This window comes from Urocampus carinirostris, chromosome 9, assembly GCF_059441175.1.
Source record: "Urocampus carinirostris isolate Australia breed hairy pipefish chromosome 9, RoL_Ucar_1.0, whole genome shotgun sequence".
Lineage (NCBI taxonomy): Eukaryota > Metazoa > Chordata > Actinopteri > Syngnathiformes > Syngnathidae > Urocampus > Urocampus carinirostris.
The window spans coordinates 37,225,396-37,239,219 of NC_142357.1; the positions used below are offsets into that span (position 1 = coordinate 37,225,396).

Genomic DNA, 13,824 nt, shown 5'->3' on the forward strand with positions numbered 1-13,824 from the left:
CTCTCACTGAGAAAAAGACAATTTATGTGATCTTTCCCCCCCCCGACCCACTGAAACTGTCCTCCTGTCCAACAATCCTTCCCCCACCGGAGAGTCCTTTTTTTCCCATCGGGTGATAAAAATCGCGTTAAGATGACATAAACACAAGGACAGGCACTTTAGCACTCTGCAGCTTCTCTTTTTTAGCGCTAAATTGACTATTTCAGAAGCGGAATCACGCGGAAATTGTACAAGCGTATTTCTTTGCATCCATTGTCTTGGCCTTTGGCCCAAAGGACACTTTAGTCTTGTGTCCCTGCAATTGAACCATCACACAACCTGAATGTGGAAAGATTGTCATTCAAGTACTCCTGCGAGGCTTATTATAAGAAGCGATATTGAGCTCAAAGATGTCCAGGGCGCCTTTGAATTGTACCTTGAAGGTACATTCTTGTGATCATCAAAGTTTTTTTGATTTTGCGCGTCCATAAATATGTCATTTTTTTTAGTGATGCGGGTTAATTATCAGACAGATAACAGCAGAATATGATGGCATTGTTTATAAGTGCAAAAACTGGTCCTTGTAGTCACACTATTGTTGCTGTTTGACGCTAATTGGAGTTGTTCTTGCCAAAGTTTTATTGTGTTATTGTCAGGTTAAGTCATATTTATTTGTATAACCCTTATTCACAAGGAGTCTCAAAGAGCTGCACAGACTATTGCAAACTACAGACTATTATGACACCATCCCCTGATCTAAAACCTACACGAGGGAAAGAGAAAACTCAAAAACTTCAACATGAGGAAAATTGAGAAGGGACCGCACATGAGGTAGTCCCCCCTTCCAGGATGACCAGGCTGCAATAGATGTATAATTAACAAACAATAAAATTAAAAATAAAAATCTAAAATATATAAAATATAATATCAAATCAAAATTAAAACAAAAGGATGACCAGGTTGCAATGGATGCTGCATTAACAAACAATACCCAGATATTGTCAAAAGGAAATATAGGTCATTCACAAGCTATAGAATAAAAGTGCGTTTAAAGCCTTGAATGGAGAACTGTCTTGCATCTGTTGATATCTTCTTGGCTCTTGCGATCACTGGTGGACCAGCATTTTCAAAGGGAAGGCTTCGGACAGGAACATAGGGGGAAATTAAATCTGAAAGGTATGAGGGAGCATGTCCATGCATGATTTTGTATAATACCAACAAAACATTAAAGTCTCATCTTAAACTGACTGGGAGCCAAGGCAGGTTAGCTAAAATTGGGGTAATCTGATCAAACTTTCTCGTCTTAGTTAAAGTTAATGTAAACAAAGGGAAAACACACATAAGAAGTTTTAATCATTATATTCTGTGTTTGTTTTTTATCTAGTTTTTTAATCTTATATTTATATTAGTATTTTTTTATTTTTTTTATCTTTTAGTTATGTTTTAACCCTAACCCTAACCCTAATGTATGAATTTCTTGGGACATAATGTAGAGGCATCAAAGAATGAGACCCATAGCAAGAACGTGAACATCTTGTGACGCCATGAGGAGCCCCGATAGAATGAAGTCCATAGTTTCCTCAGAAATTCGTAAATAAATTGCCCTCACCTGCGCTCACTCATTCAGCCCCAGCTGCCACTCGTTCCCTAATTAGTCCTCATGTTTAAACACCTCATTCTTGTTCACTCCTGATCAGTCCGTCAGCAAACCTCAGCGCATGCAAGGCAAGCACTTTTGTCTCTGGCTCCCATGTGGATCCCAACCTGTTTCCTATATCGATCCTCGATCCAGGCTTCGTTCTCCTGTCCCGGCTACCCGTATCCTGATTCTGTTTCCTGTATCGATCCCTGAACCAAGCTCTGTTCTCCTCACCCAACTACCCGTATCCTGATTCTGTTTCCTGTACCGATTCCCCATCCAAGCTCTGTTCTCCGGTCCCGGCTACCCGTATCCGGATTCTGTTTCCTGTATCGATCCCTGATCCAAACTCTGTTCTCCTGTCCCGGCTACCCGTATCCTGATTCTGTTTCCTGTATCGATCCCTGATCCAAGCTCCATTCTCCTTTTCCGGCTTCCCGTGACCTGATTCTGTTTCCTGTATCGATCCCCGATCCAAGCTCCATTCTCCTTTCCCGGCTACCCGTATCCCGATTCTGTTTCCTGTATCGATCCCCGATCCAAGCTCCGTTCTCCTGTCCCGGTTACGTGTATCCTGCCCGGTTCTGTTTCCTTATCGATCCCCGTTCCCTGGCTTCCCGCACGTCCCGGCTACCCTACTTGTTCCTCTCTCTTTTTCCTCTCGCTCTGACTTCCCCAATCCCTTAATAAAGCATTGTGTGAAATGTTACGCGTTTGGGTCCCCTGCTTGTCCCGGTCGTGACAATAAATATAACTATGTGTAACAGATCCGTCACATAGATACACTCTGCATGTCTTGTGACACCGTGGAGAGTCTAAAAAGACTGAAGCCCAAAGTAATTCTAGTAAACGAGTAAATATACGCTAATTATATGTGTCACTCACCCTTCACATTTAGAGACAACCACAAAGAGGACAAAAAGATTGAGACCCATAATAAGACCCTTCATGTCCTGTGACACCAGGAAGAGGCCAAAAAGATCGAGGCCATTAGTAGTACTAGTTAATCAATAAATATTTAATAACTACGTGCACCCTGCATCTCCTGTGACACCATGATAAGCCCCAAAAAGAATAACTTTAGAAAACCTGCAACACTATACTGGACTCCTAACACAGTGTAAAAGAAATTTGTCAGCGCTCCTACCGAAGTTTAGCGATCAAGTGCACATTGTTCCTCAAGGGCTCGCAAGCGCACCGTTTAATTGCTCCGAGATTGAATCCGGGAGTCGCCCGACTTAAAATGTCGTCCTCATTAAAGCCGGAGCTCGTTTTATTTTGTAAACATCGGGGCCAAGCGTGAGAATTCATGTTTTTTTAATGTATGCTAATATCTTCCCCAGATATGATTGTTTTCTATTATCAGTTTTACAAATTCCCAACTCTGCATGATGGTAATGGGATCAGGATAATCTTGTGAATGTTGATGAATATTAAAAGTAATAACAAACATCATCTAGTACGGAGGAGGCAAAATAAGAATTTATATCACTGGAGACCAGTGTTCCCTCTAAGCTGCGCGCGTGCGCAATTGCGCACTGCTCGCACATTCTCGGCGCACAAGAAAATCTAGCCAGTGCACAAAAATGAGGGCTCAAAATTACTTATTAAGATGCGACTTAAGTCAAAGTTACAGTGCATGAAGGTAAAAATACCCGGGTTCCCTTGACCTTGTGTCTTAAATGCGGTATTTTGAAGTCGAACGAAGTTGAGTAAAGTTAGTAGAGTATGTCGAGAACCGGCCTCTTCGGCTCGGCTCACTAAAAAGGGTCCTAAACGGCTCTTCAGGTTGTTTTTGCTTCTTTAAACCCAACATGACCAAATATTAAGTAAAATGATGCACAAAGAGACTTAAAGGAAGGGGGGAATAGAACAAAAAATAAAAAATAAAAAATGAAAAAGTAGTGAAAAGCTGAGAAAAAAAGAAACAAAAGGAAGAGAAAAAAAGAAGGAAAAATTTAGAAACAAGCTTATTGTTTTCTTAAAGGTAATTCATGTGGAGTTCCCGTAACAACTACACTACCACTTTCTGTCTCCAGTCTTTCTTTAAGCTTCAGTTCAAGTTTTTTTTTCTCTCACAGATAATTCATGTTGAGTTCACGAAATAACAAAAACATTTTTGTCTTTGTTTTTTGTTTAAGCTTCAGTTCAATTGTTGTTTTTCCGTAATGCTAAATTGTGTGAGTTCACAAAATAACGGCATTATACCTTCCTTTCTTTAAACTTCAATTCAAGCGTTTTTCTCTCTCTTTAAGATAGTGCAAGTTAAGTTTACTAATAACAACAACATATTTGTCTTTGGTCTTTGTTTAAACTTCAGTTCAAGGTTGTTTTTTTCCTTGAACCCATATAATGTTCAGTTTACCAAACAACTGCAACTTGCTTGTCTATTTGGTCTCCATTTAAGCTTTAGTTCAAGCGTTTATGTTCATGTTGAGTTCAAAAAATAACTGTTTATATCTTTGTTTTCCTTTAAGCTTCAGTTCAAATTTTTTTTTCTTTAAGTCCAATTAATGTCGGGCTTACAAAAAACCTACAACATTTTTGTCCATAGCCTTCGCTTGAACTTCAGTTCGATGTTTTATTCTTTTTCTTTAAGGTGACCAATCTCAAGTGTACAAAAACGGCACCATCAGTCTTTCTTTTAGCTTCAGTTTGACTGTTTTTTTTATTGAATGTAATTTATTTCATGTTCACAAAATAATTGCAATATTTTTGTCCTAAGTCTCCCTTTAAGCTTTAGTTAAAAGTTCTTTCTCTCAAAGGTAATTCATGAGAGTTTACAAAATAAATGCATTCTTTCTCTTCTCAGTCTTCCTTTATCCTTCAGTTCGTGTTTTTTTTTCCTTTAAGGTATTGTTTTTCTCCTCAATCTTTCTCAAAGCTCCAGTTCGTGTTTTTTTTCTCATAAAAGTAATGGATTTCGAATTCACAAAATAACCGTAACATTTTTTGGTCAATCTTTCTTTAAGCTTCAGTTCAAGTGTTTTTTTTTTTCCCGTTCAAAACTACTGTTGAGTTCACAAAATCATTATTCTTTTTCCAGTCAGTTACTCCACGATTTTTATTCCTGCATCCCGCCCGAGAAACTCCAGAAACAGAAAGTGGCGTCCATGACGGAAATCGTTGGCAGTCAACTTTTCCAGCAACCAGGTTTGCGGTTTTTTTCCATTCAATTTAAAGACATCACTCTGCTTGATTATTTCAAATTAAAAATCAAGGGAGGGAGCAACAAAGCTCACCACGAGACCGTCGGGAGCATTAGTTGATTCCGACTTAATGTTTATATCCTATTGAGCGGGCCCTTATATACGTGCTGAATAATTTGTGGCCTGAAACAGGAAGACAGCTGTTCTCGCTGCTCTTTACAACTGATCGGGGACTTCTTTGCACTAAAGATGTGATCTTTTATACAGCTCAGTGCTTAATGCTCATACTGTGATGCAATCTTTTCTTTCACTGCATGCTGGATAAATACAAACAGTAACACATTTCTCTTGAGCCGAGACGTACAGTAGACACCTGGGATACGATATGTGTCAATTTTAAGTTGGGGATCACAAAGCGGGGGATAGAAACCTATGCCAATGCATTAAAACTGTCAACATTCTCCCTATTCGCATCAGCGGGCCTCCTTTAATAGGCATAACCCGCCACCGCTCTCCATTGGTTCCATTTCTAGCTCACATGCCACACTCAATTCATTTAACTTAATTCCTTCTCCTCTGACCCTCTAGTTACCAGAGGTGTGCCTCAGGGCTCTGTCCTGGGGCTCCTGTCCTTCATAATCTACCCCCCTTCCCCTAGGCTATATCTTCCGTAAATTTCTGTAGGTGTTGAGCTGGTAGAGTGGAGTTCGTGGATGAATGCAGAGGGTGGAGGAAGAGGGTGGACTTCAATTCAAACTGATTGATTTTTTTGAAAACTTCCACTTGCAAGTATTGTCATGCTTTCTTTAATTGCCTGCATATTCTTAATAACATTCCCTATTGTCGATTGGTTACAGCCATGCAACTTTGGTTATAGCTAACCTGCATTGGCTCCCTGTTAGCTTAAGGTGTGATTTTAAGGTCCTGTAACGGTTCGTGTGCCTTCGTCGTTCCCTTTGATCTTTACAAGCTTTGTTTCGGTGGTTATCATAGTTTTGCTTCTCCTTTTAGCATAGCTGAAAGTCTTGGGACCCATAGCTTAACAAATTCCACAAATTCTGAACTGAATGACGAAAGAAAAGAGCAATGTGGAAGGGTGTTCTACATGTATTATATCGCCATCTTCATGATGTTATGTGAACCAATAGCAGACCAGCATTTTATATGAATGACATCAACCAATAGCAGAATGGCATTTTAGCAACATCGTCAGAAGCATGAACACCGCAAAGTTTACATTTTCTATTTTATTGGGCATGCCAAAGCATTTCTTGGTAATGTCATCTGGTGTGGAAAATAAAGTATAGAGGGGCAAGGAACAACTCAAAACCTCAACATGAAGAAAATATGAAACTCTGAGAAGGGGCCACACAAGTGGTAATCCCCCTTCCAGGACGACCAGGCTGCAATATTATTACATCTGGTAACAATACACAAAACGAGGTGAACATCAATAAAACAGATAGTATGTAAAATTGTCCAAAAAGTCTATGACAGCAGACGCAGCTTCACATCTCAGCCAGAAGGTTGAGCAGATGTTGACATGCTTCAGGTCCAGTTACTGGTCTGCTAAATCATGTGGACACTTCCTTCTCCCTTGTTTCACCAACAACCAGGCATCCGGAAAGCACAGGAAAGAAAAGTATGAGGTCGGCATGAATCATTAGCTATAGAATACAAATGTGTCTTAAATTATGATCTGCAACTTGAGTGGAAGTTGGATCTAATTTCCCGAAAGCATAGCAATATTACAGCATTGGGGCCTGGATAGAGAAGGCTTTCAAACCTGCAAATTTCTTCTTGGCTCTTGGAGTCACAAACTGGCCAGCATTTTCTGAGCAGAGGCTCTGTGCAGGGAAATGATATCAGCAACACAAGAGGAGGGTAAGTATATGCCAACAGTCCTATGTTAGCAAGAGAACCTTAAAGTCACATCCTAAGCGGACCGGGAGCCATTGCAAGTTAGCTAACGATGGAACGATATGGTCAAAATGTCTTGTCTTAGTCAAAAAAGTTTGTGTTCTTCTACTTCCAATCCGGCAATATCATCAGCAAAACAGAGGTTAGTGATGTTGTGTCTCCCATGACTTCATGTTGCTCCAGACTTTCGGACATGATCCTCTCCAGGAAGATGTTGAATAAAGTTGGAGAGAGAATGCAGCCTTGTCTCATACTGTCTGTGGTTTGAAACCATGCTCCAATGGTACCATTGATCAGTACCACACTGTTGGCATTGGCATACAGCTGTTTAATGGTTGTGCTTCTACATGGTGCCCCATAAAGCAACTTACCATACTTTGTCAAACGCATCCACAAAAAACGTGACACACTTAGAACCTCCAATCTGGTCGTTAACGGAAGGTGCGGTCCTTTTTGAACCTGGCACCAACCAAGTCGGTATGAAAAGTGAGCTGTTGTTGTCCATCATGTAGTGTGTCCTGGGAAAATACAGCCTGACAGTGCCCATCCCTCATCAGACTGTTTTTGGGGACAAAACACATAAAACAGATGGTACTGGTTTCCATGGTTAACAATAGCAGGGTAACATTCCGGGTCTGACAATGCACGTGTACAGTAACAAATGATTTTTGTATACGAAACCTATTTCATTTGTTTTCATGAATTGTTTGTGTAGACATGTCCTTTGATTTGCCATGTTTTGCACTGGGAGAATGTCACAAAGTCTATAAAAAGAGGAGAACTATCATTTCTCGCTAGTTGCAATGTGCCAGATATTCATCATTTAGAGCGCCCGAGGAAGAAAGGTAATAACGTTGATGGTAAATAAGACGGGAAGGTTTTTTTATTTTTTATTTTTGTTCCATTTGACTGGCATCAGTCACACTGGAACACTACATTGTTGTTGTTTTTCCCCCACATAAAAAAATATTTATATATTTGTAAAATAAAAGACAAAGATTTGGCATGGTGGTGAGTGGTTAGTGCGTCCGTGGCACAGTTCTAATGTCATGGGATCAAACCTTCCTGTGTGGAGTATGCATGTTCTCCCCGTGCTTGCGTGGGTTTCCTCCGGGCACTCCGGTATCCTCCCACAACCCCAAAACATGCATGTCAGGTTAATTGGCCGGTCCAAATTGTCCCTAATGTGAAAGAGCGAGTGAGATGTCCATCTCTTCGTGCCCTGCGACTGGCTAGCAACATGTTCAGGGTCTCCCTTGCCCACTGCCAGGGTGGCTCCAGCATTGCCGCGACCCTACTGAAAATAAGTGGCGCAGATAATGGATGGGTAAACAAAAAAACTGCTGATTCTACCACCTCCTACCCCCTCCAAAAAATATAGGGGAAAAAATTAGGGACACTTGCAGGATTTAAAAAAATAAAAATGAACAAATTTGAAAAACCGAAAAGAATCAAAAAGCAGAAAAAAAAGATTTGGGGGGAAATACAAACTACAACACTAGAAATAAATACTTAAAAAAACTAGGTGTTTTGTTAAAATAAAATAATAAAAACTGAAATTTATTGAAAAACAGGAACATTGTTTTTTGAAAAAGATTAAAACAAATCTTTTTTTTTTTAGAAAAATATACCTAAAAATAAAATAAATGTTTTGACAAACAGAAAACACACAGGGAAAATGCATGGCACTACGCGTCAAGTCAGGTCAACTCGACGACTTTGGAGAATTTGCTTCAAGCAAGTAGTAGGAAGTGTTATTGTGGTGAACCACAAGCAAAAATGTGCAAAAAATATTCAGAAAAAAATAGGAAAAAATATTTCAGAAAGTAAAAAGAACAAAATCAAAATCCAAACAAGATTTTAAGAAACAGAAAAAAAAAAAAAATATATATATATATATATATATATATATATATATATATATATATATATATATATATATATATATATATTAAAATCATTAAAACATATTTTGAATAGCAATACATATTTGAAAAAACAGCATAAATGGTTTGGAGAATAACAAAAATTCAAAAAAAAAACCTCAAAATGAATATTTTGGAAAATTCTACCCAAAAAAATAGGGAAAAAATAGGAAAATGAAATATTAAATATAAAAACTGAAATATATATTGATATCTAAAAGGAAGAAAAAACAAATATTTGGAATAACAAAAAATATACAATATTAAAATAACACAGAAAAATGCATTTTGAAAAAATAAATATTTTGTAAAAAAAAGATACAAAAAAACAGAAAAAAATTGTCCAAAATCAAAACCCCATAAGAAACAACTAGTTAAAGAGTGTTATTTTATATTTTATTCTTTCATGTGAATGCAACACACTTCAAAGTGATTAACTATTTATTTCGCAAGCTCATTTTCCTGACTTGTCTGTACCGATCAGGAAGAAGCTAATAAGAACTTAGAGCAAATTTTTGCATGGCTCAATTGGGTTAAATGAAGCATCTCAGTTTGCTCGTAATTAAGCTTAACCTGATTTTTATGTACTTCATCGTGACACATTGCAACGCTTTCTTGCCATTCTGCCTATATTGCCAGTCCAGTTTTCATCCCCATTCTATCGATCCCGACTGGGATGATTGATTCCCCGGGCCGGGGACGACAGGCCGTCTTCCCGACCAGCTGTCAGCGCCATTGCTCCCAGAAAAGGATGAAATTTAAAGAGCCGGATTATAAAAGAGAGTTAGGACCCGACATTGACGCAAAAATGGATCCACTCTGTGTTTGTGCAAAAAAAATCAGGCCTGGAATGAACCCATTATTTAAGATGAACTCCTTGGATTGAGATGGAGGTGAAAGAAGGTCCGAGATGATGGAAGTGCTTTATTGTCCAAATAACTGAAGCGAGGAAAGGGAGCGGTGACATGATGATTGGTAAACACAAGTGAGGGGGTGACAGAAAAAGGATGGGAGGAGAAAAAAACACAACTTCTTGTAGAAGCAAGATAGGGATGAATAATGGACGGACGCACAATTTTTAAGGTTACAGGATGATATCACAATTATCGGGCTGATAGAAACAAAATAATACAATAATTGGTCATTCTTAGCCATGCTTTCAATATTTAATCAGCGGACAGTATTTGATAGAAAGATTCTAAGCATGTATGTTCCTCATTTGAATATATTTTGATTTTCTGTAAAAGTATTTGCACAACTTGGTCGTGTCCCCCCCTCTACCTTTTTGTAATGTGCATGAAGCACTGGAGTGTTCTAAGATTCTAAGTCTATATGTTTTTCATTCAAATACGTTTTGATTTTCTGTAGAAGTAGTCGCACAACTTGGTCGTGTCTCCTCTCTACCTTCACGTAATGTGCATGAAGCACTGGAATGTTCTAAGATTCTAAGCCTATGTTTGTCATGTCCAGCATGGTCGCCGTGGTGACCGGCTGGCCCCGCCCCCTTGGCACCGCCTGTTGCTTGTGTGCTTCTTAAGGGCGGGTTTTGGGGATTGCCGGTTGCGGGTTCATTGCATTACTTTGCATTATTCTGTTTTGTTTGACTTGAGGAAACCTGTACTTGCCCGTTCTGAGTAAAAGCCTGTTTTGTGAGTATTCCTAGTCTGAGTTCCTGTTTGCCTGTAAGCCTGTTTTTGTTTTTGTCCCTGAGTGTTGGACGACTTTTATTTCCTTAATAAAAGTAACTGATCGTTAACGCGAATGAGTTCACCCTTCCTGCCTCCTGCCTCCGATCCGGTCCGGTCCCGTGACAATGTTTTTCATTCGAATATATTTTCATTTTATCTATAATAAGTTGCAAAACTTAGTTGTGTTTCCTCTTTACCTTTTTGTAATGTGCATGAAGCACTGGGGTGTTCTAAGATTCTAAGCATTGATGTTTCTTATTCAAATATATTTTGATTTTCTGTAGAAGTAGTCGCACAACTTGGTCGTGTCTCCTCTCTACCTTTTCTTAATGTGCATGGAGCACTGGAGTGTTCTAAGATTCTAAGCCCATGTTTATCATTCGAATATATTTTCATTTTATCGAAAATAAGTTGCAACACTTGGTTGTGTCTCCTCTTTACCTTTTCATAGTGTGCTTGAAAAACTGGTGTGTTCTAAGATTCCAAGCATTTATGTTCCTCATTCGAATACATTTTGATTTTCTGTAGAAGTAGTCGTACAACTTGGTCGTGTCTCCTCTCTACCTTTTTCGTAATGTGCCTGAAGCACTGGAGTGTTCTAAGATTCTAAGCCTATGTTTTTCATTCGAATATATTTTCATTTTATCGAGAATAAGTTGCAAAACTTAGTTGTGTCTCCTCTTTACCTTTTCATAGTGTCCATGAAGCATTTGGGTGTTCTAAGATTTTAAGCATTTATGTTCCTCATTTGAAAGTATTTTGATTTTCTGTAGAAATTGTCATGTCCTGCACGGTTGTCATGGCGCCCAGCTGGCCCCGCCCCTTGACACCGGCTGAGACGCATTGGACTGATTGCTCTTGGAGTACTTAAGCGCGCTCCTTTGTACTGTGCGTTGCTGGAACATTTGTTAAACCTGGGTAAACTCCGTGAGACTTCTGTTAAAACCTGTTAAATATCTAATTCTGTGAATCTGCCCGTATTTGATCCTGTTTTGTTTTTGGTCTGATCCGTTTGTTTTTGACAACTTGTCTTTTGTTTGGATTTCTCCGCGACCATCGTTCCCCGGATCGAGTGTGCGCACCCTCCTCATCCTTCCCCCAATAAATTGTGAGTAAATCTACGCGAATGGGGTCTTTTTTCCTGTTTCCCGCTCCGCTTCGTGACAGAAATAGTAGCAAAACTTGGTCGTCTCTCGTTATTAAATAATAATAATAAATTGTTTATTGAAGGTATTGTTGGATACATTAATCAAAACATGACACAAAAAGAAAAACTGAGAGTGAGCATGGCCAAATATGGTCACCTTACGCCCCCTCCCCTAAGGAAATTTGACAGATCTGTTTCTGCCAACCTTTGCTTAAAGGTTTGCACCGTATTTGCACTAATAACCCGGTCAGGCAAAAAATTCCAAATTTTTGGTATCCTGAAAGAAATAAAGTTTCCGTGCAAGTTGCTGGTAGGTCTAGGCACCCGTAACTTATATCTGTGACCACGTAAACCATCAACACGACAGAACTCAAAAAATTGATCAAAAGGCACATCGATCATTCCATGCAGTACTTTGAACACAAAAATTAAATCAAATCGAATTCTACGGAGCTCCAAAAAGTCCAAGTTCAGTCTTTGTAGTCTTTCCGGATATGACAAGTTGTGCATCCCAGGTATCCGCTTCGTATACCGGCGTTGAACTCCTTCCAGTAGGTTAATGTCCTTGAGTAAGTAAGGGTTCCACACAACGCTGTTATATTCTAACCCGGGTCTAACATAAACGCAAAACATTCGAACTAAGAATGCTGGGTTCTTGTTGTAAAAGTTTCTGTAAATGTTTGATGCTATGTTATTGGCTTTGTTGGTAATTTTTGCGATATGCGTGATAAACTTTAAGTTTGAAGTAAGAGTGACACCCAGATCCTTATGTTCAGTAACAACATGCAAATCATGATCATTAATGTTATACAGCGGAACAGAACCATGTAAAAACGACTGTGCTTAGCATTTATGAGATGACAATTGCAGTTGCCACTTTTCGGACCAAAGAAAAACTGATTTAATGTCATTTTGGAGAGAATCAATTGTTCCTGTCACCTGGGTTTTTGGTAAGAAAGCCGACAGTTTAGCATCATCGGCAAAAATTGAGATGTCACTACTTTGAATGGCCTCAGGTAGGTCGTTCACAAAAAACAGAAATAATAATGGTCCTAGTACTGAGCCCTGCGGTACCCCACTACAAACTTCCGACCACGCTGAAAGAACATCATCAATTTTTACGCATTGTTTACGATTTGACAAATATGCTGTTATCCATTATTACCGCTTTGCAATGAGCACGAGACACTTGGAGAGCTTGGCTAGTTAGATGGATTCAAAACATTTCTGTTCCTCATTGTCATATTTTTTGATTTTCTAGCCCACAGTCAGTCACATGGTTTAGGCTCTTGTGATTGGACAGGCTTTTGACCTTTAGAGAAAAAGGTATTCGGTTTTGGTTGGAAGAAAACAGTTGTCTTACTTACCTAGTTTTATGTACTAATTAAATTAATGTATTTAAAGGTATACTTCAGTTGACCTCATTGGATTTTAAAAGAGCTATTACAACTAATTCAATTTTAAAACTAGCTACCTATTATAGAGAGGAAACCAGCTAGCCGCCAATTACTTGAATAAAAAAAAAAAACATCTACAAGATACTACTTCAAGAAATATAAGCTGAATGACAAGAACTTATTTAGGGCAAAAGTAATTAACAAAAAGAGCTCCACACATGGGAGGAAGGGAGAAAACGATGAACACAAAACACAGTAAGACTGCTCAAGAAGTCCAGGATCAAGAAACATAAAGGCAAAGCACCGATCCAACAGCTTTTGCTGTCGGCACAGTCCTTAAATAACCATATTCTGATTTAAGTCGGGTGCTCAAAAGGTGTGGGGGTGTCCTACAAGTCTGTCTTCTGGAGGACATTGGCGTGGTGGATCTTAACACTCTCTCTGTCTGGATTGTAAATAAAATATGTAGATATTTAAACTGATAATTTGCCAACACATTAGTAACCTGACTATAATTTAAGCAATGTTTTAGTTTTTCCTATCATATGCATTGTTGTTCTTCAAAGGGTGTTTATTTTCCGGTCAGTAAAAGATAGAGGTGTTCAGATCCATCCAGATGAGGATGGGGTGAAGCTCTGTAACCATCTTTGATGTTGCTATCCACGTTATCCAGTGTTTTATTTCCCGAGTCCACGTATCGGATGAATTTAGGGAGTATGCATACATGAGGTCGGCTTCACCGTTTTGCAAAACGTATGCTCGCGTAACGACTTATTTATGAATATCTTGATGCGCTGCCAAATAGGGCATGATACATTTTGTAATTGAAATGGATCTTAGCCACGGAATGCTAATCAGACGGCCGCTATGCAAAGGATTGCCATCACCCTGAAGGCTGAACTATGCAGCAGGGCTAAATTACATATTCATAGTCATTAATGGCCCCCGGTGTCCTATCACTATATTGCAGGTGCATATTT

At 39.0% G+C, this 13,824-nt stretch overlaps 1 protein-coding gene across 1 annotated transcript in view; it reads left to right on the forward strand.

Moving 5' to 3' along the window:
* The window catches only part of dock2 (dedicator of cytokinesis 2), a 167,325-nt gene that overhangs the window by 53,595 nt on the left and 99,906 nt on the right, over positions 1–13,824 (forward strand). Inside the window, exon 24 of the mRNA XM_088343674.1 lies at positions 4,665–4,771. Coding sequence (XP_088199800.1) covers positions 4,665–4,771 — 107 coding nt within the window. The remainder of the gene's footprint in view (positions 1–4,664; positions 4,772–13,824) is intronic.